The following is a 25,470-nucleotide window of genomic DNA, read 5'->3' on the forward strand; positions in this document are numbered from 1 at the left end:
TTGTGGAATCTTGAGGCATGATGGTCAAGACATCATCGGAAAGGTGTTTTCCTGAGGAGGTCCGGAGTAGCACGAGGCCCAAGACACAATCAATTGCCTTGCCCACCGCATCCATGGCCTTTCTACCCAGAAGACAAAGCCATTTTACCTCAATGGGCTCAGTACTAGCTGGTGGTAGGCAGTACTCCTCCATGAGGCTGCTCGGCGTCACAGGCATAAGGCCTGGTTCATTGTGCCTGTAGTGTGCGATCAGATCCTCCCAGGCAGCTCCCTTGGAAAGACGAGCGCTGGCGGACATTGCATGCTCAGCTTCGTCGTATCTGTGGTCACGTGTGAGGAGATGTAGAGCTTGGGCGCCGGAAAAGCACCTGAACCCTTGACTGTTGCCCCACCTGCACACCTGTCGGCATTGGAAGCCAGCTGGGTGGGACCGCCACCCTGTCGATCAGCGCCTTCAGGGATTTTCCCTCCCCGTGTGCGATTCCTGGCACTCAGTGTCTTGGAGTGTTGCCACCTCCTTCGCGCTGCTTCTTTGGCAGACGCGTCCATGGCTGCCCAGTTGTGCTTTTGTTGTAGAGTCCACCGCGTCAGTCCGATATCCCCTGGCTAGTTGCTGCAGGCACGGAACTATGCAGCCTTTGTGTGTTGAAAAGGCACACATGCTTCTCTGTCGATCCATAATCGCGATACAAGAAACGCCCTGGAGGGATGAATCATGCATCCTTTCCGCGCCCTGCCACACGTAGATCGCAACGTCATGTGCAGCATGTTCGCATCCCCAGCATTACAGGCGCTTGCAGGGGCAACCTGTTCCTCATAGCAAGACATATAGTTGGGGGTAGACCCACACGTCGCGATTCCTGAACCATGGCGCCCGTCGTTGTGTGCGGCGCTGGGGTCATTGGTGCCTCAGTGTCGTATTTCCTGGCACAGAAGGGCCTAACCCCCACCGTAGTCGACGCTGTGGGGCCTGCATGTTCAGCTTCCGGCAAAGCTGGTGGGTACAGGGTCATGCGAGGTGTTTGAACATCGCTTCGCCTCCCATGCCAATGCACAGATCATGCAGCCCCATGACGCTGTGCTGCTCGGCCCTGCTGCTTGCAGGAGGGTTCCTGGCGCGCGACTGGTGCGACGGGTCCCCCACTGGACCCCTGGCACACGCCAGCTTTGCCCTGCACGCCGACCTGGCCGACAAACTGAATGGCAAGGAGCGGTATGGGTACAGGCGCATGTCAACCTACAGGTGTGGCTGCATGCAGGGAGGGTCGGGTTTCCATCGGGACCTGGTTATTGATAGGTAGGAAATAGGTTTAGTCCACAAGAGAAGACTGCTATCTACCCAATGGAATGGGGCAGTGGGAACTACAGGAGACAGGGCGCCAGCCTCGAACTGCCCGACAGACCTGACCACTCTCATCCTGATCTTGTCAGGACCTTGATGCTACCATTGAGAAACAATCCTTCCCTTTTCATTTCTCCATTCCAGTGTTAGCCTCCGTGCCGGCGGCGGGAAGAAGGGAGGTGCAAGGGGCCGGAAGTCGGCGTCCCTGGGCTGGCTGGATGCTGACAATCTGGTCCAGGACAGTCTCATCGCCACTCCAGAAGATTGCGCCCAGGTAGTTGTGTGTCATCGCGTGCTTAGGGGATGCAGCGTTTCGTCTGCCCTGAATCTACATCAGGATGACCAGCATGGTTCCCTGGCTGTCTCTAGCTGTGGCTGGACACCCTGGAGCCCCCTTCTACAGATCGTTGGACAATTTCGGCCCCACTCCTCCCCCTTCCCAGGTGAATCCGGAGCAGTTCACACGCACGCTGCTGGAGGAGTCTGGGGCCGAGGTGCGCATCGCCACGCTGGCGGGCCTCGTGGTGGAAAACGGGGCGGTGGCCGGCGTGCGGCTGGAGCCTCGCGACGGCGGCCCAGCCACCACAATGCCGGCTGACACGGTCATCATCGCCACGGGCGCTTGGACAGGGGCCCTGCGGGCCGCCATCCCCGGCCTTCCTGCTATCACCGGCCAGAAGGTGGGTGCCGGTTGTTAGGTGTGTGTTTCTTTTTTGGGGGGAGGGCGGGGTGTGTCGTGCAGCGGCTACGCGCAGTCCTGCCCTCCCCAAGCGTGGGCGAATGCCGAGGACTACAGAAAGCAAACTGCCCAGGCCCACACCAGTGTCTAGAACCGCTGCAGCGGCGGCCCATGCCCGCCCCTCGCTGGGCGTCCACCCCCATTATTCATGCTTGGTACTCACACACCAGACCTCCCACTCCTCACGCCACCTGCCGCAGGCCCACAGCATCATACTAGCGGACGCCGCGCCGGGCGGCCTGCCCGCCGAGGCGCTGTTCCTAGCGTACCGGGGCACGGATGGCAAGTCCCAGGAGCCGGAGATCTACCCGCGGCCCAACGGCGAGGTATATGTGTGCGGCGCCAGCACGCCCACGCCCCTGCCGAGCTTCGCAGACCAGGTGCTGCCGGACGCCGGCGCGCCCGCTCGGCTGCGCGACGCGGCGGCCGCCGCGTCGCGCCACCTGGCGCAGGCCGAGGTGCTGCGGGAGCAGGCGTGCTACCTGCCCTGCTCGCCGGTGGGCACCCCCGCCATCGGGCCGGTGCGTGGGGTGCGGGGCCTGTACGTCGCCGCGGGGCACTCCTGCTGGGGCATCCTGAACGCCCCTGCCACGGGCCTGGCCCTGGCGGAGCTCATCGTGGATGGCGAGGCGAGCTGCGTCTCCCTGCGGGCTTTCGAGCCCGCCCGCGCCGGGTAGTCGAGCGGGGGCCTCCTGCGGCGGTTGCGCCGCATGTTGCGCAGGGGTGGCGAGGCATGCCGCCGGCAGATCGATGCACCCAGGGGGTGCCCATTGATGATGCACCATCATGTTTATGTAACAATGTACACCAGTGGAGCCTGTGGAGGTGAACAACATGCTTCTGGCCTCAGGGACCCCTTCCTGCCCGTCTTTCCACATGGCTCCAACCAGCCGCAACGCTCCAATGGTGGTGGGAAGCTGGTCGGGGAGCCGGCGACAGGGCCATACTCCTTGACCAGGTCGATCCTGGTCAGAACTCACCAAAATAATGGCCCCTGAGCATCGCCTCGAGGAGCCAGCGTCCGTGCAATTGGCGGTACGGAACCTGAGGCGCAGCGTAGGCGACAACCTCATCCACTCCAACCTGAGCTTCTCCCTGCGCAGCGGGGAGATCCTGTTCGTTCGAGGACCCAGCGGAGTCGGGAAGTCCGTGCTCCTGCGCTGCCTGGCGTGCCTGGACCCCATCGACTCCGGCAGCCTCAGCCTGAGTGGACAGCCTCCAGAGAAGTGGGGCCTGCCTCGTTGGCGCTCCCTCGTCACATACGTGCACCAGGCGCGCATCGCACACCCCGGCACACCCTCCCAGTACTACTTCCGGCTGCAGCAGCTCGCAGCCCAGCGGAGCAGGGAGAGGGGAGACCTGCCGTCCATCGTCTCCAGCCTTGGTCTCGAGCCAGAGGTCCTCAACCAGGCGTGGCAGGAGCTTTCTGTGAGTGCCGAGGGGCGGCTGTGTGTGGTGTACCTTGTAATTGTTGCCATTCCTGGTGCCTGGGGCAGGCACTGGTGGCGGACTATCCTTCTGAAGTGGGGTCTTGTCATTCGAACGCTGGGCGCTGTGCATGGAGGGGCGCCGGGCACCTTGCCTCCTACGCCCCACTCCGGCAGCCTCCTTGGACCCCTCGACTGGATGACACATCATGCCTGTACCAACTCCTCACACAACAACAGGGAGGGCAGGCGCAGCGCGTGTCCCTAGGCATTGCCCTGGCCCTGAAGCCCGCCATCCTGCTCCTGGACGAGCCGACGAGCTCCCTGGACGCCGCCTCCGCGGAGAAGGTAGAAAGTGCGCTCAAGACCTGCGGCGCTGGCATCGTCTGGGTCAGTCACGACCCGCAGCAGCCCGACCGCGTGGGTGGTCGCGTCCTGAACCTGCCAGCCGGCACCGAGGGCCAGGCGGGGCCGGGAGTGCCGAAGCCCGAGCCTAACACGCAAGTCAAAGCTTTCGCAGAGGAGTAGGGCACGCAACTGCCCCAGACGCTCTTCGCTGTTCAATCGCCGAATCGAGCCAGCGGGGGGCGAGACTCCACGATCTCTACATACTTGTAGCAGCCAGTTGCCGCCGACAGCGGCCATCATTCTGCAGCAGCTCCGATTCAGATCGCAATGGCCCTGCCCTTTGCACAGTCGCTGAATGCAACGGCCACCGGCTGCATGCTGGCCCTGTCCATGGACCCGACCTCCCACCTCCTCTTCGATTACCATGACGGCTCTGTGCCGGTTGGGAAGAGGGAAGGCGGCCCGGTCTTCATCACTCCCTTCCGCCTGGGCCTGGCTGCGGCGGTCATCCTGGTCAACGGCCTGGTCTCCGTTTGGCTGCGCCTGGCCATGCACAAGAAGCTGGCCATCGCCACCGTCAGGTTCGACTGGAAGGAGGGCTGGTGCTCTGTCGATCCGGGAAGGGAGAGCGGTTGTTTGCATGGTGGAGGAACTGATTGACTTTGCTTGAGGTTCAACCCGTTTGCACGGTGGATGGCTTACTTCGTGCACTCATGCAGCCACCTGTTCCCCCTTTTTCCCCCCCTTCCTCCACACACACACATACCTTCCTACCTTCCCACATTCCGTGCCCCATGCAGGGTGGTCCTGCAGCTGTCCATCCTGGGCTACATCCTGGTGCCCATCTTCACGGCCAACAGCGCGTGGGTGACGGCCGCCTACCTGGCCTTCATGCTGCTGGTGGCGGGGCTGGAGGCGCTGTCCCGCCCCGCCCTGACCTATGACGGCATGCTGTGGCAGGTGCTGGCCTCGCTGGGCCTGCCCTGCTCCGCCATGCTGGCCTACGGCCTGGGCGCTGTCATCCGTCCCCGGCCGTGGTACGACGCGCAGTACGCCATCCCCGTGGCGGGCATGCTGCTGGGCAACGCCTGCTCTGGCGTTGCCATCGGCCTCACCTCCCTCCTCGACGACCTGTCCTCGGGGCGGGACCGGGTGGAGGCGCTGCTGGCGGCGGGGGCCACGCGCTGGGAGGCCGCCGAGGACGGCGTGCGGCGCGCGGTGCGCATGGCGCTGACGCCCACGCTGAACCAGATGAATGTGGCTGGCATCGTGTCCATCCCGGGCATGATGACGGGGCAGATCCTGGGCGGCGCCGACCCCACCACCGCCGCGCGGTACCAGATCGCGCTGCTCCTCTTCATCGCCGCCGCCAGCGGGGCGGGGGCTGTGGCCGCCGTGTTCCTGGCCGCGGGCACGCTGCTGGACGGCGCGCACCGCCTGCGCGGTGACCGCCTGACGCCGCGCGGCACCACGGGCAAGGGCGTGCTGGTCTGGCTGGCCTGGCAAGCGCGCCGGGCAGGGGGCGGCGCGGCGCGCGCCTGGAAGGCCGGCGTCGGGCGGGTTCGTGGGGAGCCTGAGCCCGGCGCCGACCCCACCGTGGTCGTGCATATGGGTGGCGAGGTCCGCGACGGCCTCGACGAGAGCCTCCTGCGCGGGCGCTAGCTGTCGTGCGCAGGGAGGGGCGGCGCGGACGGCCGCATTCTCTGTACCTGGGAACGCAGAGCACACAGATCCTGTGGTGGTGGCGCCTCAGCCAGCAGGACGCGCAAGGTTCTGTGCTGGGCCGCCGTGGCGGAAGCAATATCTGATCTTGGTGATGTTGAGTCCCACACCATAGCGCGGCAATGGATTGGTCTTCTGAAGGGCTGCGGCTGGATGCCCTTGCACGCTCCCCCTACCAGAGCTCAGCAGCCACACTTCTCAACTGTCTTGTAAGTGGATGTCATAGTATTGCCCAATATGAGGAGTAACAATCTTGGCCCGATCAACAGTACTGGTCATGGCTGCACAAATACCCCTCGTCCGGGATCTGCCTCGTTCCCACAGAGCATTGTGCCATTGAAATAAATACGCGTCTGAGGCTTTGAAAAACGTGCAAAATGTGCCACGACCCCTGCGATCAGAGGAGCCTGGCTGTCTCAGATACGATCCACGCTCTGTAAGTTGGAGATATCATCCGTATTCCCAGAGGACCAGGATTCCGCCTTGGAGATTATAATTCAAGGCTAATTCATTCATGAATGCACCCAGTTTGTTCGCGTATAGCAGTTGAAGCACAGTTTTGGACTTGCGAGAGAACTTCGTTGGGACCTGGATCTCGGGAGCGCCTTCATGCGGGGCCCAGGCTCCGAGGGGAGGCCTGCTTCTCAGCGACCAATAGCACGCATAGACGACAACACAATATAGTTCCAATACCAACAAGCGTTGAAAAGCCTGCCTTGATCGGCTTTCGGTGTCCCACCGGATGCCCCTCCGAACCATGACGTGTCGGGACCCCGCAAAAAATTTATTCTCATGCAATTTCGGAGGTCCGAGCATCGGAATCCAGGTGTGGTCCAGGCACCAAGCAACTCGCGCTGGGTCCAAGCAATAGAATACTCAAGCTCTGTCAGGGGTTCAAGCGGGTTTAGACGAGCTCATGAACTGCAGTCCGCACACAGGAGCCGAGTCCGGTGGGTGCCTAGGATAACGCGACGACATGTCGATTGCCACCCAGCAGCCAGCGTACAGCCCCTTCTCACGCGCGTTTAATTCCTGGTTTGCTTGCATTTAATCCGAGGATGTACGGCATGGCTTACATCCGCCTCGCCATAGTACTTGCAGCGGTGTGCAGCGTGACAGCCGTGGCCGGTGAGGAGGCGGGTGAAGGGGCCGGGGAGGCCCGCACCCTTGTGAAGGGAGGCAGGCATGCGCCCTGCACCGGGCCTGCGTCCATGTCGGCGAATCATACCGGCCCAATTGCATGTCGTGAAGGCGCGGGCTCTTACGTGGCGTTTCCGGAGACGGCCCAACGAATCCTGCCTCCCCCCCTGCAGGCTCCTGCCCCACCGGCTTCTCCGGCCCCCAGTGCGGCGTGTGCGAGTCGGATGCCGCCTGCGCCGCCGCCACCAACGACTCCGGCGCTACGTGCTCGCACGACGTCGCCTACGCTTCCAACAGCGTCACCAAGTCCTATGCCTGCGAGATGGGCACCGGCTTCCTGGCCTCCATCGTGGCGCCCAACACCACCTACGTCACGTGCCACACCGGCGCCCAGGCGGGGCAGGTCCTGGCGCCCAGCGCCGAGGCTCCGGCGCCCGAGGCCGGGCAGGCTCCGGCGCCCGAGGCCGGCGGCGCCATCGGGACAGGCAACTGCGACATCGGCTTCGTGCTGAACACCACATCCGTCCCTGTGCTCTGCTCGGCCACCTCCTGCCAGATGAGCGCGGGCGCGCTGGACGTGTACTGCGGCGACGTGACCTGCGCCTGCTCCGGCGCCTGCCCCGCCGGGCTGATCCAGGGTCTGGTGAGCTCGGTGGCGGGCACCGCGACCATGACCTGCGAGCCCGGGGGCGCCTGCGCCATCGCCATGGAAGGCCTGCCCATCGCCTCCATCGACGTGCAGTGCTCAGTGGGGGAGTGCCTGGTGCCCGTGGTGCGGCCGCTGGGCAACGACACGCTGCCGGAGGGCGACGTGGCGCACCTGAGCATCAACCCCTTCATCGCCGCCATCCCGCTGCTGGCGCTGGTCACGCTGCTGGCGGGCGTGGGCGGCTACGCCTGGGCGCACCGCCGCCTCTGGGCGCCGGCGTCCGGCGCGCTGGACGCCGCCGCGCTGGCCGCGCTGGCCGACGGCCCGGCCGCGCTGCCGCTGCGCCGGGTGGCCACGCTCACCTTCCTGGGCCTGGGCGTGAGCGTGCCCATGAACCCGCGCCTGGCGGCCAAGAAGCGCGCGGCCATGCAGGTCAAGGCCGTGCGCCGCGCGGTCACCTCCCACGTCCTGCACGCCCATCCGGAGGACAGCGGCGTGGGCGCGCTGCTGCGCCGCGCCAAGCAGCGCCTGGGCGTGAACACCAGCGAGGACGCGGAGGTGCCCGCGCCGCGCGGCCGCGCCTGGGCGCCCGCGCCGCCCGCGCAGAGCCCCGCGGTCGAGGCCGCGGCTGCGGAGTTCGTGGCGTCCCTGCACGACGTGCCCGGCCAGCGCGGGCAGTGGGCGGTGCTGGGCGGCATCACCGGCACCGTGCACGGCGGCGAGGTCGTGGGTGAGCGAGGATTTTTGTTTTGTTTTGGTGGGTGTGCGTGTGTGGAGGGATGGGTGATATAGTAGGGGGGAAAGGGTTCTAGGCAAGGGGTGGCTTTCTGTGACTCTCTCATCGTGCGCAACAAACTCCCCAGGGCCAGGCGGCTGTGACCTGAGTCCATTCCTCACCCCCACCACCCCCACCACCCCACCACCCTCCATCCCAGGCGTGCTGGGTCCGTCTGGGTGCGGCAAGACCTCGCTCCTGGGGTCGCTGGCGGGGGCGGCCATGGACCTGGGCGCCTCCGCCCAGACCACGGGCGAGGTGCTGGTGGACGGCGCGCGGCGGCAGAAGGCCGACGTGGCCTACGTACCGCAGTCCGACGTGCTCATCCCGTCGCTGACGGTGCAGGAGTGCCTGCGCTACTCCGCGCTCCTGCGCCTGCCCCTGAGCACCTCGCCCATGGAGACCCAGCTGCGCATCGAGCACGTGCTGGACGAGCTGGCGCTGCGCCACGTGGCCGACTCGCAGGTCGGCGGCGCCGGCCGCATCCGCGGCATCTCGGGCGGCGAGCGCCGGCGGTGAGGGGCTGGCGAAGGGGGCCGGAGGGGTTGTTGGGGGGAATGTATGAGAAAGGGTGGGATGGGCCTTCATGCTCCACCTTGTTCATGCACAACACCCCACCTTGAGCCCTCCCCGGTCACCCCCCCCCCTTCCCTCCACGCCCGCAGCGTGACCATCGGCATGGAGCTGGTCACCGACCCGGCAATCCTGGTGCTGGACGAGCCCACCTCGGGGCTGGACTCCTTCACCGCCCTGAACCTGATGCGCACGCTGCACCAGGTGGCCTCCGGAGGGCGCGTGGTCATCGCCTCGCTCCACCAGCCCTCCCACGACATGTTCCTGGCCCTGGACACCGCGCTGCTCATGAGCCACGGCCGCGTGCTGTTCCAGGGGCGCCCCGCCGACGCGGAGGCCTGGTTCCGGGGTCGCGGCCTGCCCTGCCCCGCCGGCACCGCCATGGCCGAGCACCTGCTCAAGGTGGCCAGCAACCCCGCCGACATCCAGGCCCTGCTGCTTGAGCGGGGGGGGCAGGGGGCGGACAGCGCGGCGCTCCTGCGGCTGGAGGACGGCGGCGTGCAAGTGGAGGGGGGCTGCGCGCGGGAGGGCATCCCTGACGACGGCGCCTCGCCCTCGGACACAGCCTCGGCGTCCCCATCGGCGGCGGACTCCCCGCCGCTGGGAGGCGGCGGGAACATGGACTCCGCGGCCGAAGACCGCAGCCCGGACCGCGTGGCGGCGGCCTGGACCCCGGTCGCCGCGGCGGCAGCGACGCACAAGCCGGGCAAGGTAGGGCGCTCGGCGTTCGGCATGAGCGCGACGCCTGGCCCCGAGCCGCGCCCCGCGCCGCGCCGCCCCGGCTTCGCGCGCCAGCTGGCGGTGATGACGTGGCGCACGGCCATTGACATCCTGCGCAACCCCACGCTGCTGCGCCTCCACCTGGGCATCGGCCTGCTGATGGGCGTGGTGACGGGCCTCGTCTTCTGGCAGCTGGACGATAGCAATGTGGGCGTGCAGAACCGCATGGGCGGCACCTTCTTCGCCCTCGCCTTCCTGGCCTTCACCTCCCTCACCACCGTGGACCTGCTCATCAACGAGCGCGCCGTGGTGGCACGCGAGGTGCGCGGCGGCTACTACCGCCCCTCCGCCTACCTCCTGTCGAAGCTCACGCTGGACGCCATCTTCCTGCGGGCCATCCCCGCCATCCTCTACTGGGCGCCCTTCTACTACATGGCAGGATTCAGGGGCGGCGCGGCGTACCAGGCAACCTACCTCTTCATCCTTGTCACCTTCAGCTGCGCCGTGGGTGAGCGCGGTGTGTGGGTGTTGAGGGGGGGGGAGGGTGCTGTGCGTTGGAGAATGGGAGGCTGCTGGGTTCTGTGAGCGGGGGTCCATACTCCCTCACAGGGGCTCAGGCAGCAGGTGCCAGACCGACGTGCGGTCAGGAGCATCCGTGAGCTCCATTGTCCCACCCAGCACGGCCTGCCATTGGGTTCCCCCGCACGTGGATCCTCCAGCCGTCACCTCACTTCCTTCTCTCCCCCAATCCCGCGCAGGCGCCCTGTCCATGGCGGTGACTGTGGCGTCAAACACGGCAGGGGAAGCCTCCTTTGGGATGAACTTCATCATCCTGTTCTCGATCATGTTTACAGGTGGGGCGGGGCGCTAAGCGCAGAGGTGGTGCAGAGGTAGCCAGTGCGAGAGTCGACCCTGACGCACGCAATCAGTCGCAGGATGCCAAGCCCCGGTGAAACCCTTACACAGACGTGCCACGACGCAAGTCGGCGGCCCCAACTCTACCTGCTCACGCGTTCCTCCTGCACACCCCCACCATGTAGGCTTCCTGGTGAACGTATCTTCCATCCCGGCCTACCTTCGCTGGATACATTACCTCAGTGTCTTCTTTTACGCTTTTGAAGCCATGATTACGAATGAAATGACTGGACGGACCTTCACATTCATGGTGGGGCGTTATGAGGAGAGGGCCAAAGCGTGGATGATACGACGATGGTCACTGCACCAACTTAGCATTTCTCTCATCTCATGGAGGAGGATGTAGATCTGACCAGAATCTTCCCTCTTGGAATGGAGCATGCATTTAGCTTTACTTGCCGCTCACTTCGACACCCTGCACCCCAAGCCTTCATATCATCGTCCCATTCCCAATCCCGACAGGCCTCGGGGTATGCCCAAATAGAAGGCATCAACGGCAACACCTACCTGACGACACTAGGGTTCGATGCCGGCGCCACAACCCGAGACATCGGCGTGCTCGTGGGTCTTTACGCCGGCTTCACCCTGCTGTGCCTGGTGCTGATGCAGGCGCGCATGCCCCATAGCAGGCCGCGGATCAAGAACATCATGCGGCGGCTGAGCCTGCATCGCTGAAGGCATCGCCCTCGATGGTTGCACCCTGTCGCTTCACGCAGTGCAGGGAGGGGTTCAACAGTCCTTTAATGCTGCACGTGATGTGTATAGTAAGCACCCTTCTGACCGAGGGCAGACGGGGAAGGATCGGCGCCGGTCTCAACAGCTTGGTGTGAGATTCGCAAACGGAACATTGGAGGAAAGAAGGACTGATGCATATCCAGCAGAATCCTTGTCTGTCGGAAGCAGTATCGTCACAAAGGTCCACGATCGACGGAGAAGCAAGAGTTGAAAATTTCAAAAAAGGGTTCGGTAGCCTTCTAGTGTGACTAGAGCAGCGAGTACGCCCACGATGCTGGCGACCAGCAATTCGATGTCTGGAGTCGGCACCAGGCCCGTTTTGGGCCTCCCACACGTCCCCTTCGCCCACAGGTATATGCAATGCGCATGTCGAGTGTATTATTTGCCACTCCAGCACGCATCGATCCTGCGATGTCTGCGTCGCCCATCTCGCTTTTCAATTGTACGCGAGCAGGGCGGGGACCGCTGGAGTCAAACCCCTCCGCCATGCCCTGCGGAGGTCCAGGCGCTCGCCGGTGGTGACCGCCTCCCTCGTCGATCCCTCGGCACTCTACTCCCTGAGCACCAGTGCCGCCGATGCGGGAGGGTCCAGCATGCTGGCTCTGCTCGCGGGCTCGGCCCTGGTGGCCGGCCTCCTGTACCACACCTACCAAGTCAAAGCACACCGCCAGACGAGCCTGGCCTCGGTCGGTGGCGTTGCCTCGCCTTTTGGGAGCTCGTTTAACAGCGTCAGGCAAGAGGCCACGCGCCTGCCCAGTGCGGCTGTTGCCGGCGCCATGGCGGCACCCAGCGCTGCACCCGCCGCTCCCATCGAATTGAGCCCTCTGGAGGAGCAGGAGGAGGTGCGGCTGGGCGCACCTGACACTCGCCCGCCTGCAGCGGAGTGGATTGCTGCCTGGAGAGCAGCCCTGGAGGCGTCCGCACCCCAGCTGAGCAATGGGAAGGCTGCGCCAGGGGTATCGGTGCTGAAGCATGCCACCGAGGCGGAGAAAACCTCTCTGCCAGTTGCGGCCCCCGTGGCTTCGACGGCAAAGGTCGCCCCAGATAGCAGCGAGCCTCAGGCAGCCCACCCAACAGTGGCCCTGGCAGAGACCGTGCCTGAGACGCCTGCTGCGTTGGCCGCCGCGGCACCCACCCCCGCGCCGGCCCCCCCCCAGGCCGCCCCGCTCGTCCCACCTCCCCAGGCCGAGGCGAGCATTATCGAATGCATGAGCTGGAATGACTGTGGGCTTGTGCTCTCGAGCAGCCTTGCTTGCATAGCTGAGGCAGCAAGCCTGCTCCTGCTCGACTGAGACCTAGCACTCTGCCATCTGACCCCCACATTTTCATTCACCACCTTCTACAGGCATCCGGCCCTGCCTATCAGACGCGACTGGCCGAGATCCAGGCGTCCTCGCTGGGCGACGTGAAGCGCAGGGTGAGGATCCTCGGCACATGCACATCGCTGGCTCTACTCTGTTTCCCATTGATTGTACCAGGAAGCATGCCAAACTGCATTCATTATGCAAAGCCTGTTTTGCGCATACAGCATCCCCAGTCCTTTGAATGCACACATGCCGCCATTCCATCCAGGTGGTCTCCATTGGCGAGGCGTACCAGTCCAAGGTGGGCGAGCTCTGGTCCTCGTATGCCAAGCGCCAGGCGGTGGCATCCCCCGTCATTGCAGAGTCGGCCGGAAGCCCCCGGGCACCGGTAGAGGAGACCATCACCCTGGACGTCCTGCCCAAGGTGAGAGGGTTGTCATGGCAACTGCATGTGCACGTCTGATCGCCAATGCGGATGCCCTGGCGTGGCCCCCCCAACCCGTGCATCCCACATCCCTCGCCCTCCAACTCTCCAGGCCCAGCGTGGCGGCGCCCAGCTGGCGCCAGCTGTGCAGCGCTGGGTGGCAGACGCCCTGCACAAGCTGGGGCTCCGCTTCCGGGCCCTGCTGGACCGACTGGCGGCCCTGCAGGCCGGCCTGACGCACGACGCCGCCGGGCGGGAGCTGGGTTTCCTCCAGGCACTCAAGGCTGCGCTGCGCCAGTTGCTGAAGGGCCCACCCCCTTCCAAGGGAGAGCAGAGGCAGGCGCTAGGGGCCTGATGCATGAGTTCGGTGGAGACGCGTCGTGCAAGCCGCACCCGTGTACTGTTCTGACGAGATCAAGTCCCCTTATCACGAGCAGGGGGCACGCCTAGTCAGCTCTTGATATTAGTAAGATCTACTCCATGTGTACAGCTTCATCAACGGGCATTACTGCCCCCCCCCCCTCCCCGCTGCTGCTCCTCCTACAAAGTGGCAGCCATTTTCCGCTTGCCCATGCCTTGGTGTAAGATTTATGACGACCTCTGAGCATGGCATGCAGTTAGGACCATTCCGGAGGGCACAACCCTGTCGCACCAGATTATCTAAGACTCCCCAGCACCCGCCGCCCTCAAGCGGCAGCGCCTGACGTCTCGCGCCAGCAGGATCGCAGCGCAATCCAGGACCTGGTCGACGGCCGTGTCGGCGCGCACGAGCAGGGACTCGCCCGACGGCCAGCTCAGCTCCCAGGCAGCCGCTCCCCCGCCGCTATCTTCGTCAGATTCGGGATCACCCCGTCGCCGTCGCCTGCGCCGCTTGGAGCGCCCTTGCGTGTCGATGCGCCCCCGCTTGCGAGTGGCCTGCCCGAGGGGGCCGACGGTCAGGCCGCCCGCCCGCAGCGCCGCCAACGGGTCGCGGCTGGCAAGCAGCCCGGCGCGTGCGGCGAAGAGGCCGAGGAGGTAGTGCCGCGCCAGCGCTGTTGCGTCTGGCGTGAGCCTCTGGCGCAAGAAGGCATGCCCCTCCACGGTTTCCTCCTGCACCACCTCGAGAGCCCGGCGCACTGCCTGGAGAAGAAGAGACCGGGGGGAAGGGGTCTTCTTGGTGAAGGTTACTCAAGGTCCACAGCCGGCGCCCAACCCTACCCACGCCGCCTTTGCCAGGACGGGGGCAATCACTGGCCATCGAAAGGTACGAGTGCGCAACCCCAGTGAGGCACACCTGCCCCTGGACCGAGGCAACCTCCTCGCTCTCTTGCAGGGCCGCCAGAAGCTTGCGGGACGAGCACCCCAGCGCGGAGGCCAGGACCGCCCCGTCCAGCGTCGGCCAGGCTGGGTGGAGGAACACCAGGTCCTCCGGGGCGTCGTCTTGGAGACCAGCAGCGGAGGCCCTCAGGCCTCGGACGAGGGCGAGGAGCTGCTCGGGCGACAAGCTGGGGAGGAGCCGCCGGGTCAGCGCCCTCCAGCGGTCCGGGCGACCGAGGGCGCCACGCAACGCGGTATGGATCTCCCTGCCCATGTGGCCGCCGGGGTCGTCGACCAGGCAGGCGTGCAGCGCCTGTGGAGGGGACGACGAGCGAGAGGCCTGGTGGGCTGTTGAGGTCACTGTGCGGAAGGGGGGTGGACAAAATCTCTAGACGACCAAACTTTGACTGCAGCTGGGCACTAAAGTCTTGGACATGACCTGTGATGTGAGGCAGGACATCATGCGTTTCCATGGAAAGGGTGCACACCCCTCCTTTTGCCCCGCCCACACTCCTTGCTGCTCCCATACCGAGGCGAAGAAGCCTGGGTCCACGGAGAGCAGCGTTCCCCCCGCCACCGCCCCCTCCACCTCGGGGGAGGCCAGGAAGCCGGGGTCGCGCGCCGCGAGCCCCGCAGCGCTGGCGGCGCCGTCCAGCTCGCACCAGTAGTGCGGCCTCTGCGCCACCGCCACCGGTGCCTGCGCGTGCTTCCCGGCCCAGACGAGGTGCGCCCAGGCGCTGCCACGCTGGGCCAGGGCATAGCGTGCCAGGGCCTGTGCCCCCATTCCCGAGCGCTGGAGGCCATCGGGGTGGAACGCAGCAAACCAGGTGAGCAGGGAGGGCCTGCGCCGCAGGCAGCGGGACAGGAAGGCCGGGTGTCGGCTCAGCACGGGGCCCAGGGTGGCAGGCTCCGTCTCCACAATCGCCTGTGTGGCAGCCAGGGCAAAATCGGAGGTGGAGGCCTCCACGTCCGCTCGGCACTGCGGGATGAACTGGGCCAGGAGGTCCGAGTGGCCGGAGGGATGGCCGTACCTCGCCATGTCCAGGTCACTGATGGAGTTCATGAGCCATTGCTTGGCCTCCAGGTGCAGGCAGGGATCGCTCTGTGATGGGAGGAGAGAAACATGGATGGGTGCCCTGACCTGCCTTCCTGGATGGCCCTGGCCAGTACGCTGTGGAATTAAATGTGCGAGTGTCCCCCTTGGCTATGGACCTGTGCTCACCTTCAAGAGGGCATGGAGGCTTGCAGCCAGGTCTTGCCATCTCTGTTCAGCCCCTTCGACCCGCTCAGGTGCCTCAGCCGCGTCAGTACCTCGGTGTTCGTAGAAGAGGAACATCTCCTCGTGGGGCCTCCTTCACAACCGTGTCATGGACTATGCAGGCCTACCGAATCCATGCCATCTCGGTATTCTGCAACCATTCAGCGGCATCGATAATGGCACTACGTCACGAAAACCCCCTTTGAATCGGAGGATGTGTATATATTGTTCACGCCTCTCCGTTGCGTGATAAAGGACTAGCATCGATGAGTGCTTGGAGTGAACCCACGGAGCTTGTCAAGTAGCTCTTTTGCTATTTTCGCAACAAGTTACCACTCTCATTAGGCAAACGGATCAGTTGTAAATAATTGCTGTTCCGAGCAGCCTGAATGAATGCAGGCCTTTACGCCTAGTCGAGACGAGACGTACATCTCGTCGTCGATCTGGGTGCGCGCGATCTTTCGCAGTTCACAAAAAATGAGGCCACAGAATATCAGACAAGGTCCAAGGTCTCTATAAAAGCTGCAACGTGGACTGATATATGCTTGATAATTTCCTCGGAGGACTCGTGTAGGGCTGCTGTCTGCGGCACTCTGGGCGCGGCCTGTCGCAAGACTCTGGGCTGCATCCACAGCCGATGGGATCCAGGGCGGGCACATGGTGCTGAAGACATTCTTCATAGGCTTGGATGGCCACAAATACATAGGTTGATGCATGTGAGAGCGTCTCGACTCGCGCCCTGCTATGTTGTTCATGCATCCGAGGTTTGTAGAGGTGGTACCTCCCAAGTAGGAACTCCTGTCCAAAGCATGTGCAGCTGCATACCCCACACACGTCCCTCCCTGATGCAGTTGGAGATTCGATCCTGGTTCACCCTCCTGCCGGCAACCAGCCATATGTAAGGGCCTCTGAAGGTGGGTACAACCATGTTGCTCCTGCACCTGCTGAGCCACGATTTCCCACTCTGCACCTACGTACAGGTGGCCAAGATCGAGCAGATCAGTTCACGGAAGGCGAACGGCAGCAGCGTCATCACGATTTCATGGTACTACAGGCCAGAGGAAGCCCATGGTGGCCGCAAGGTGAGGACTGGCCAGGATGGCCTGCGTCACTTCTGGATTCTGCTGTTGCATGCAGGGAACTCATAAGAGCTCCAAAGCTTGCATGGGGGATTCCCCGTCACCTCTCCAGCTTCTACAATGGAGCAAGCTCGTATATCGGCCCTGCATCTGCCGTGCGCCGACCAAAACCCCCTTCAACCAGCAGAGCTACCATGGAAGGGATGAGCTGTTCCCCTCAGACCACTATGATGACATAAACGTGCAGTCAGTGGAGGGGCCTTGTCGTGTGCTGACCAGGGGGGAGTACACGGTGAGACGAGGGCCTTGGGACCTCAGGAAGACTTGCTTCTGCATGTTCCATACCCACTCTCCCCAGATTGGAGCATGCAGAGGCCTCATGTACCATCGTCAACTGTCACACCAGGAAGCGACAGAGCAGGTGGCCAATGGATTGAAAGAAGACGACGGCATCCCCTGCTTTTACACCTGCGTCGAATACAAGGTGAAGCGGGGCGAAAGGAGGCTGCAGGCTTCCCCGTGTTGTGGTGACCAGCTTGCCAGAGGGAAAGCACCACCGCAGCAACGCCACCCTTCCCCCTCATACACACACGTGGTCCCTACGACTGAAGCAGGCCGCCAAGAGGGCATTCCATCCAGATCGCATCGATGTGTATTGCTGCTGTAACATGCCGGTGAGTTGCGATGGGCGCCGGGGGCAGAGGTCTTGTGGGGAGAGCATGCCTGGATGCGCTGGGAGCACCTGCCTGGCTGTGATGCGGTCGAATGCTGGCTCATCTAAGGGAAGGATTTTCACAGGTTTCCGTGCTCACCGCTGCCACCTCTCCCAACTTGCCCTCTCAGTACAATCCCGACCTGGACATGATCCAGTGCACATGCTGCGAGGACTTCTTCCATGCAGCATGCATCGGTGCCACCAACGAGGAGCTTCCCTACCTGTCCAACCTCGGCTTTGTGTGCATGGAGGTGAGGAGGCGGATGGCATCGTTTCAGCATGCACCGCTGCAGGTGTCACCACCTGAGGCACTCAACCGCCCGCTCTGCACAATCAACAAGATGCGAACACCCGCCGATCGCAGTGTGCCATGGCAAAGGAGGCTGCCGGCGCCCTGCCGGGCACGTACAGGAAGTGAGCGCGGAGGAATGGATCTGTGCGGCGACGACGATGGCAACATGATCGCGGACTCCCCTTGCATCTGAGTACCGGTGTATGATATTCACGTGCAGTGGCCCTGGCACCGGCAGCAGGCAGGCCTCGTGTAACAGCACACACAACAACGTGGAAGAATCAGGGGAGGACTGCCTCCCCAGCGGGCAGCATCGGGAGGTGCATGCCGAGCAGGGACCACGGACGCCTGCCCATGCCCTTCCAGCCAAGCAGGGGTCACAAGCCGCCATCCTCAAACGAGGTCAGCCAGGGGTGGGCGAGGGCTTCCTCTGCTGTGGGCCTCTTGGCCGGGTCCACCTGTGCGATGGATTGGAAGGGGCAGGGGTTGGCACGCGAGGCATGCGTCCCAGGATGATCTACACATGAGAAGCATCATCCAGCCCAGAGGAGGGGCGGCATTGCCCCCACCTTGGGCCCCCACCTCCCCCTCCTAAACACACCTGGAGGAGGAGCTGGAGAAAAGAGACCATGCCTGCGTCGGCGTCCGGCAGGCGCCGTGCCAGGCAGGTGCGCTTGGGTTTCAGGTACTCCAGGCGGTGCGTGTGGCGGTTGCGCTCGAACAGGCGCCCGTCGCGCGTGTAGTACTTGTGGCTGAACCTGCCCCGGCGCAGCATGTGCCGCGGCACGGCCCCCAGGATGCTCTCCAGCCGCGCAAGCAGCGTCACCAGCGACTCGTTCTGTGGGGGGAGGAGACGGGGCGGGGGGGGCGATGGCGGGGGGGCCCAGGGCGCTGAAACGTTTCGTCGCCCTGGATCGAGGCGCCGGGCTCGGCAGCGCAGCTTGCACACACCCCATCGAAACCCTGCATCCGACAAGCCCAGCGCCGGCGCTCACCTGGAGCAGGACCTTGCCGGAGCTGAGCTCCGCCAGGATGCAGCCCAGGGACCACAGGTCTATCTTCTGGTCGTATGGCAGGCCCAGGATGACCTCCGGCGCGCGGTACGACCGGCTCTGTGGGCAGGGGCAGGAGAAGAGAGTGGGCGTGAGCGCGCACGGCAACCTCCTGGGCGGCCTGGACGCGGTGGCAGGATCAGTGGAACCCAAGCACATTCATCCTTCCCTGAAGGCCAGGCGGTTGGTCCATCCACGGGCACACCAGCCCGCCCTCGCCAGGGCGCACGATCCACATGCACATCAACACCCCCCCCCCCTGAACCCTGCCTGGCCATCCTCCATTCCCGGGTGATCTGGTGACACTTGCCCTCGCCAACAAGCAGGCTCCTTGCCCAACCTCTGGGAGCCCCCGCCGCCCACCCACCCCCCAAAACACCCACCTGCACGTAGGTGCTGAGGTGGTCGGTGAGGAAGCAGGAGGACCCCAGGTCGATGATCTTGACCTGGCAGCGAGAGTAGGAGCGCATGACGATGTTCTCCGGCTTCAGGTCGGCGTGCATGAGGTCCAGGGAGTGCAGGAAGGCCAGGGAGCGCAGCACCTGGCGCGCGATGCTGGCGATGCGGGGCCGCGTGAAGTAGGGCGGCGCGCCGCTGGCGCGGTTGTGCCGCTGGAACTCGAAGAGGTTGGCGCGCAGGAGCTCGGTGACCAGGATCAGGTGCTCGCGGTAGTAAAAGTAGTCGTAGAGGCGCAGGATGCCTTCCTCATCCCCCGGGTCGGCGGCGTTGACGTAGCGCAGTACCTTGATCTCGTCCAGGCTCTGGTCAAAGTAATCCTTGCTGTTCTGCACCAGCCGGTGACGGTGGGGGGGGGGGTGAGGAGTGAGGGGGGTGAGCGGCAGCAATGTGCATGGCGAGGGTCTGGTGGGAGGGGGGGGGTGAAGAGGGACATGCGCTGGCATGCACGAAGCCCTTCTGGATCGACCCATCGTGCAGGTGCCGGCGCTCTCCAGAGGCGGCTGGAGGGCGCCGGGTTTTGCCATCCCCTCGTCACTGTACAGAGCCTCAGACGCAATGCCTCCCACATTCCCGACACAGGAGCCCGCTTCCATCTCCCCTCCCACCACCACCACACCTTGATGATCTTGAGGCAGACGCGGAGGCCGGTCTTGGTGTCGAGCGCTTGCACCGCGCGGCAGAACGCGGCTTTGCCCAGGAGCTCCACCACCTGGCAGGAGAGAGTGCGGGAGGGGGTGAGAACCTCCTTGTGGGCGGGTAGGGCCATTCGAAGAGCGCTGCAGGCCTGCAACGTGCGGCGCGGCACCCCAGCATGCACGACGCCCGCCCCGCCCCGCCCCTCTGCCTCCTCCCCCACTCCCCCCCTTCCTCGGTGCCACCCCACCTGGTAACGCCCGGCCAGCACGTCGTCCAGGTGGATGTCGAATTCCTTGGTCTCCTCGAACCCGGTGGCGCCGCGGCGGTGCACCACCCGCAGGCTCAGCTCCTCAAATCGGCGGTCAAACTCCTCCGCGTCGTACACAAAGGGCTCGGGCGCGGCGGGGGAGCTGGGTTCCGGCGCGGGCGGCGCCTCCCAGCCGCCCCCGCCCCGGCCGTGCCCGGCCGTGCTGGCCACGGAGTTGACGCGCAGGGGCTCGTAGGCCGCGCCGCCCGCCGCCTCGCGCCCGTCCAGCAGGCTGCGCCCGGACCAGCGCGTGGCGAACATGGCCGGGGCGGGCGCGACGTCGGCGGCCACGGGCGGCGGCGAGGGCGCCGCAAAGGTGAACGGGTCGGCCGCCGCCGGCGCGGGCGTGAGGCACTCCGCCGCGCCGCCCTTCCAGCCCGCGCCGCGCGGAGCGGCCGGCGCGCCCGCATCCGGCGCACACGGTTCGGCGCCGCCCGGCGCGGCCGCAAGGGCGCCGGCGGCTGGCCCCCGCGACCCCGGCGGGCCGGGCAGCACGGGGCTGCTGGGCAGGCACCAGGGCTCCGCGCGCGCGGGCGCCGCCCCGCGCGGCGGGCTGGGCGGGGCTCGCCTCGTCCAGCGCCGCCAGGGGCAGCGTGGCAAAGGACCCCTCGGCCACGACGCCCGGGCGCGGGCCCCGCCCTCGAAGCGGGCGGGCTGCTGGCCGCGTCCGAGGGGCTGGCCTGCTCGGCCACGGCGAGGACGTCGGCGCGGGGCGGGCTGCCGGGCGCGGCAGACCCCGCGGCCGACAGCGACGGCTCCTTCCACAGTCGGGGGCTGGCGAGGGGCGGGGACGCCGCGCCGCGCGGGCCGGCGGACGGCGCGGACTCCGGCGAGGCGGGGCCCGGCGAGGCAGACCCCGGCGAGGCGGACCCCGCGCCGCCGGAGCCGCCGCCGGTGCCGGGCGCGTGCGGTGGGTCGTGTGGCGGGTCATTCGGCGGGTCATGCACGACGACGCTGCCGCCGCGACTGCTTGCGGGGCTGGGCGCGCCCTCGTCCTCGCGCTTGAAGGGCGACAGCGCGCCCTTGGCGCCCGGCTCGGCGCCGGCGTCGGGGTGCGGGCTGCCGCCGCGACGCGCCGAGTCCTCGCCGCTTGCGCGCGCGGCGGGGGAGCCGCCGCTGCCACCGCCGGCGCCTTCGCCCCGCCCGCCGCCCCGCCCGCCGTCCAGGTGGCTCAGCAGGCTGCGGTACGCGCCGCTGCCAGCGGAATTGGCCCGGTCGAACACCCAGCGCGCGGTGCCGGCGTGGCGCTGGGCCGCGGTGTCCGGGGCCAGCCCGCGCCGGCTGGAGGAGGCGGAGAGCGGGTGGGAGGAGGAGGCCTTGCGCGAGGGCGGGTCAGGGGCAGGGCCGGCGGCACCGGGGGGCCCGCCGGCCGCGACGACGGCGGGGAGCAGGGGCGGCGGGGGCAGTGGGCGCCCGCTGCCCAGCCGGCGCAGCACCTCCCCCGCATCCATGGAGGAGCGGCGGGAGTGGCCGGGCGCGGCCTCGCTCAGGCTGCCGGTGGTGGAGAGGGGGCTGGCGCCGGGCACGGTCGCGTAGGCGCCACGCCAGGAGGATTCGGACGCGCGAGCCTCCAGGTCTGCGGGGCAGGAGAGGGAGGGGAGAGTGGGGAGGGAGGACAGGGCGGGAAGCAGGGAGGTGATGTAGAGTAGGTGAGCCGCCAGGGGTGGAAAGAGTGCAGGGGTCTGGGGGCCCCAGGCACGCCGGCTAAGCCCAGGCGGTGGAAGAAGAGCACGCCCGGAGCCGACGCGCCGTGGCCGCGCAAGTGCTGAAAGGGCAACACCCAATCCCCGCCCTGCTCAACCATTGCCAGAGCGCCCGCACCATCGAACGCCGACTCCTGGCCCGTCATGTCGATGCGCCAGAAGCCCGGGTCGTCGTCGTCGGTGTACTCATCCGCCTCCAAGCCTGCGTGGCAAACGGGTGGCGACAGCGGTCAGGCCGAGGCAGGTGCACTTGAGTGGCAAGGTGGCAGGCAAGGGCACCTGGCAAGCCACGGCAAGGGCTGACCTCAACCTGCAGGGCCATGCACAAGGACCCCAAGCCAGCCATGCACCTTGGGGCGAGGGGGGGCGTGCAGGTGCCGGGACACCAGGCGGCGACTGGCTGTGCCCCGGCGTCAGCCTCTTTTGTGGTGATGGGGTGGTGGTCGCAGACTTGCTCCTCCAAATCTCCAGCACCCTGTGCGCGGCAAGCAGGTTGCACCATGGCTTCCCCCTGCCGGCTGCAGGCGCACAGCGAGGAACGCCACACCTGCATCCATGAACACCACAACACTGCCCCGATCAGTCCCCAGAACACACCTCTCGGCTGTGTCCAGGGCCTTGTTGGACCCAGAGCGACGCACGGTGGGCGCCAGGCCCCGCAGTGGCCCTGCGTCCTCCCCTGGGGTGGACGGCCTCGAGTCCGAGGCCGTTGATCTCGCCTGGCCAACATCCTTGTGTGGGAACCTTTCCTCTAGCTCACGTGTGAGAACCTCTTCCGCGGCATACAGGCCCTCAGATCGCAGGAACTCAACGATGGACTGCAGCTGACCTTGAAGGCCTGGCCGTGATGGAGCGTGGCCGAGCTCCATCCCGCCGGGCTCACCCGAGCGGGCAGCAGCTAGGGGATAGCATGAGGCAAGGAATAGGCAATGTCGGTGTCTGGCTGTCGCTGGGCCCAAGTTTTGGTGGATCCGTCACGGGTGTGTGTACGAAATGCCCCCGGAAGGGTACTGCAAGGAACCACCGCATCCCAGCCGTGGCACACCGCGGTGGCACGCCTAGAATGCGGCATCGTGGGGACTGCATGCATGATCGACCCAACACCGTGCTGTTCAGAAATCCGCATCCAGCCTGATCTAGCCTCATGGCGGGGATGCGGTGTTGCGGTGGACCCCTCACGTGTCGGGTCCCAGCGCGTACACTGAGGCGCCTGACCGTGCGGCCTCGCGCAGCGGCCGATGTGGCCGATGCCCCTGCTCAGGCTCGTCGTCCGGCCGTCCCCGAGGGCCTGAACAAGTACAGCGCTCGCATAACCCAGCCCAAGTCTCAGGGCGCGAGCCAGGCGATGCTGTACGCCACCGGCCTGAATGAGGAGGACATGAACCGACCCCAGGTGGATTCCGTGAATAGATACGACGTACTATGAAACTTATGTCTCCAGGCATTGCACCCTTCGATGCCGCGTGCCCTGCCATTGCTTTTATAGGACGGGGAGGGGGAGAGCATGGGATGACGTCCCAGGGTACGATCCCTGCCTCCGCATCGTCATGCATACCGCGTGTGTCGGCTCCCCGGTGCTCAGAGCCCCACCCCAACTCGGCTGTCGCCATACGGCCCGACTGGCATTGCCAAAACTCGACTAGAAGCGCTGAACCCCCCTCCCTGCCCTGATCGTTAGGTGGGCATCTCCAGCATGTGGTACGAGGGCAACCCGTGCAACATGCACCTGAACGACCTGGCGGCGGAGGTGAAGGCGGGCGTGGAGGCGGCGGGCCTGGTGGGCTACCGCTTCAACACCATTGGCGTGTCGGACGGCATCTCCATGGGCACCGACGGCATGTCGTACTCGCTGCAGTCGCGCGACCTCATCGCCGACAGCATCGAGACGGTGATGCGCGCGCAGTGGTACGACGCCAACGTTTGCCTCCCCGGCTGCGACAAGAACATGCCCGGGACCATCATGGCCGCCGCACGGCTCAACCGCCCCACGCTCATGGTGTACGGCGGGACCATCCGCCCCGGGCACGCCGCCGCCGACGGCGCCACGCTGGACATAGTCTCCGCCTTCCAGTCCTACGGTGCCTTCGCCGCGGGCCTGCTGAGCGAGGACGGCCGTGCCGACGTGGTGCGCCACGCCTGCCCCGGCGCCGGCGCCTGCGGCGGCATGTACACCGCCAACACCATGGCCTGCGCCATCGAGGCGCTGGGCATGACGCTGCCCCACTCCTCCTCCACCCCCGCCGAGGACCCGCTGAAGCGGTTGGAGTGCCGCATGGCGGGCGGCGTGGTGCTGGACCTGCTGCGCCGTGACATCAAGCCGCGCGACATCATGACCCGCGCCGCCTTCGAGAACGCCATGGTCCTGGTCATGGCCCTGGGCGGCAGCACCAACGCCGTGCTGCACCTCGTCGCCATGGCTGCGGCCTGCGGCATCACCCTCACCCTTGATGACTTCCAGGCCGTGTCGGACCGCACTCCCTTCCTCGCCGACCTCAAGCCCTCGGGCAAGTACGTCATGGAGGATGTGCACAAGGTGAGTGTTGAAGAGAAGGGGGGGATGGCGTGAGATTCCGGGGAAAAAGGACGGCAGAAGGTCTCCGGGTGATGCTGGGCTGGGCAGGCCCCGCGGCTGCCTGTCAGTTCCACTGTTGAAACATCGGAACAGCTCGTGCAGAGTCGCACGCTCTAGCACGCTGCAGCATCATGCCCCTTGTTTCCCGGCCTGCGACCTGCTTCCTTGCTTGCCATCATCATTCATGACACCCCCGGCGTGGCCTGGCAAGGCGCCCGCCCATCCCCGATGGGCGGACGCTCGGGCCGGCAGGGTTTGCCGGCCGGTGGCTGCGCCCCCTCGCGGATGCTGCAGGGACCAGCGGCGCGGCTGCCCCCGCCTCCCCTGTTACCCTGGGACCCCTGATGCCTCACCAGAGATCCTGGCGGGGACAGGGGTTTCAAGGGTAGCAGGGGAGGCGGGGGCCGCCGCGCCGTAAGTCCATGGGCTCCAGCATGGGCGCGCAGCTCCCGGCCGACTTCGCCACCCTGCCGCCCGCGCCAGGCCGCGCCGCACAGCCACAGCGCAAGCTGCTCGAGGATAAGCGGGTGGTGCGGCAGCCCGCCCCCGTGCGTGTGATGATACACCGCCTTTTGCACCCTCTGAGACACCCTGATCAGCGCCCCCTGTTTTTTGTTTCTTGGAATCGTATTTGTGGTCCAAACAGATATTCCCTGGTCCATCGTCACTGTTTTTCCCTGCCACTCTCACCGTCTAACTTGGTCTCGCGGTGCCGCTGCCTCCCCCCGCCGGCAGACTGCACCAAGAACTGCAGTCCTCAAGCACACGCTCTGCACGCACCTCCCCAGTTCCCCCCCACTCACCCCCTCCACAAACACACCAAATCCTTGCTCCCTGCGCTGCCTGGCAGGTGGGCGGCACGCCCGCCGTGCTCAAGTACTTGCTGGAGAAGAACATGATTGACGGCAGCACCCTGACCTGCACGGGGCGCACGCTGGCCGAGAACCTGGCCACCTGCCGGCCGCTGGCGGAGGGGCAGCAGGTCATTATGCCCGTGGAGTCCCCCATCAAGACCGAGGGCCACCTGCAGATCCTGTACGGCAACCTGGCGCCCGAGGGGTCTGGTGAGTCCCTTTCAAAATTCAGGACGGGTGCTGGGCCATTGTTAGAGGCATGGTGGGGCTTTGTGGGGTAGGGCAGGGGCTTACTCGTCGTGCCTGGGCATCGCGGCTCCCATGACAGACACGCCATTGCTTTCCACAGACCTGGTGTCCTCCCGCCGTCCTTCCCCCTGGTTCATCATTTGCCGCACACTACAGTACAAGCACTGATGCTGCTGCCCCCTCCG

At 65.7% G+C, this 25,470-nt stretch overlaps 9 protein-coding genes across 9 annotated transcripts; 7 read left to right on the plus strand and 2 right to left on the minus strand.

Annotated features, from left to right (window-relative positions):
* Nucleotides 1–1,070: 1,070 nt before the first annotated feature.
* F751_1278 (Putative oxidoreductase C1F5.03c) lies at nt 1,071–2,758 on the plus strand (the record flags this gene model as incomplete). The annotated part of the gene is made up of 5 exons (XM_011401770.1): nt 1,071–1,243; nt 1,487–1,616; nt 1,786–2,022; nt 2,282–2,461; nt 2,534–2,758. 5 exons carry the CDS (start codon nt 1,071–1,073, stop codon nt 2,756–2,758), a joined length of 945 nt encoding a protein of 314 aa, XP_011400072.1.
* A 310-nt stretch (nt 2,759–3,068) lies between these two features.
* On the plus strand, nt 3,069–4,036 carry F751_1279 (Fe(3+) ions import ATP-binding protein FbpC; the record flags this gene model as incomplete). The annotated part of the gene is made up of 2 exons (XM_011401771.1): nt 3,069–3,509; nt 3,749–4,036. 2 exons carry the CDS (start codon nt 3,069–3,071, stop codon nt 4,034–4,036), a joined length of 729 nt encoding a protein of 242 aa, XP_011400073.1.
* A 147-nt stretch (nt 4,037–4,183) lies between these two features.
* F751_1280 (UPF0014 membrane protein) lies at nt 4,184–5,518 on the plus strand (the record flags this gene model as incomplete). The annotated part of the gene is made up of 2 exons (XM_011401772.1): nt 4,184–4,437; nt 4,657–5,518. The coding sequence occupies 2 exons, from the start codon at nt 4,184–4,186 to the stop codon at nt 5,516–5,518; spliced, it is 1,116 nt and encodes a 371-aa protein (XP_011400074.1).
* Nucleotides 5,519–6,636: 1,118 nt separating this feature from the next.
* On the plus strand, nt 6,637–11,025 carry F751_1281 (ATP-binding cassette sub-family G member 2; the record flags this gene model as incomplete). Its single annotated transcript, XM_011401773.1, has 9 exons — nt 6,637–6,706; nt 6,892–7,601; nt 7,989–8,097; nt 8,303–8,657; nt 8,808–9,426; nt 9,511–9,943; nt 10,194–10,289; nt 10,476–10,600; nt 10,813–11,025. The coding sequence occupies 9 exons, from the start codon at nt 6,637–6,639 to the stop codon at nt 11,023–11,025; spliced, it is 2,730 nt and encodes a 909-aa protein (XP_011400075.1).
* Nucleotides 11,026–11,678: 653 nt separating this feature from the next.
* Nucleotides 11,679–13,168, plus strand: F751_1282 (hypothetical protein; the record flags this gene model as incomplete). The annotated part of the gene is made up of 4 exons (XM_011401774.1): nt 11,679–11,927; nt 12,431–12,502; nt 12,658–12,813; nt 12,926–13,168. The coding sequence occupies 4 exons, from the start codon at nt 11,679–11,681 to the stop codon at nt 13,166–13,168; spliced, it is 720 nt and encodes a 239-aa protein (XP_011400076.1).
* Nucleotides 13,169–13,473: 305 nt separating this feature from the next.
* On the minus strand, nt 13,474–15,528 carry F751_1283 (hypothetical protein; the record flags this gene model as incomplete). The annotated part of the gene is made up of 4 exons (XM_011401775.1): nt 13,474–13,932; nt 14,087–14,422; nt 14,639–15,211; nt 15,496–15,528. 4 exons carry the CDS (start codon nt 15,526–15,528, stop codon nt 13,474–13,476), a joined length of 1,401 nt encoding a protein of 466 aa, XP_011400077.1.
* A 765-nt stretch (nt 15,529–16,293) lies between these two features.
* On the plus strand, nt 16,294–17,579 carry F751_1284 (hypothetical protein; the record flags this gene model as incomplete). The annotated part of the gene is made up of 4 exons (XM_011401776.1): nt 16,294–16,449; nt 16,634–16,738; nt 17,290–17,412; nt 17,526–17,579. 4 exons carry the CDS (start codon nt 16,294–16,296, stop codon nt 17,577–17,579), a joined length of 438 nt encoding a protein of 145 aa, XP_011400078.1.
* A 251-nt stretch (nt 17,580–17,830) lies between these two features.
* Nucleotides 17,831–22,167, minus strand: F751_1285 (putative serine/threonine-protein kinase dyrk2; the record flags this gene model as incomplete). Its single annotated transcript, XM_011401777.1, has 9 exons — nt 17,831–17,911; nt 18,055–18,291; nt 18,449–18,565; nt 18,889–19,290; nt 19,581–19,673; nt 19,848–19,991; nt 21,344–21,483; nt 21,729–21,812; nt 22,158–22,167. 9 exons carry the CDS (start codon nt 22,165–22,167, stop codon nt 17,831–17,833), a joined length of 1,308 nt encoding a protein of 435 aa, XP_011400079.1.
* Nucleotides 22,168–22,754: 587 nt separating this feature from the next.
* On the plus strand, nt 22,755–25,453 carry F751_1286 (Dihydroxy-acid dehydratase; the record flags this gene model as incomplete). Its single annotated transcript, XM_011401778.1, has 4 exons — nt 22,755–23,003; nt 23,289–24,143; nt 25,033–25,246; nt 25,386–25,453. The coding sequence occupies 4 exons, from the start codon at nt 22,755–22,757 to the stop codon at nt 25,451–25,453; spliced, it is 1,386 nt and encodes a 461-aa protein (XP_011400080.1).
* Nucleotides 25,454–25,470: the final 17 nt, after the last annotated feature.

The sequence above is a fragment of the Auxenochlorella protothecoides genome (assembly GCF_000733215.1).
Source record: "Auxenochlorella protothecoides strain 0710 unplaced genomic scaffold scaffold126, whole genome shotgun sequence".
Taxonomy (NCBI): domain Eukaryota; kingdom Viridiplantae; phylum Chlorophyta; class Trebouxiophyceae; order Chlorellales; family Chlorellaceae; genus Auxenochlorella; species Auxenochlorella protothecoides.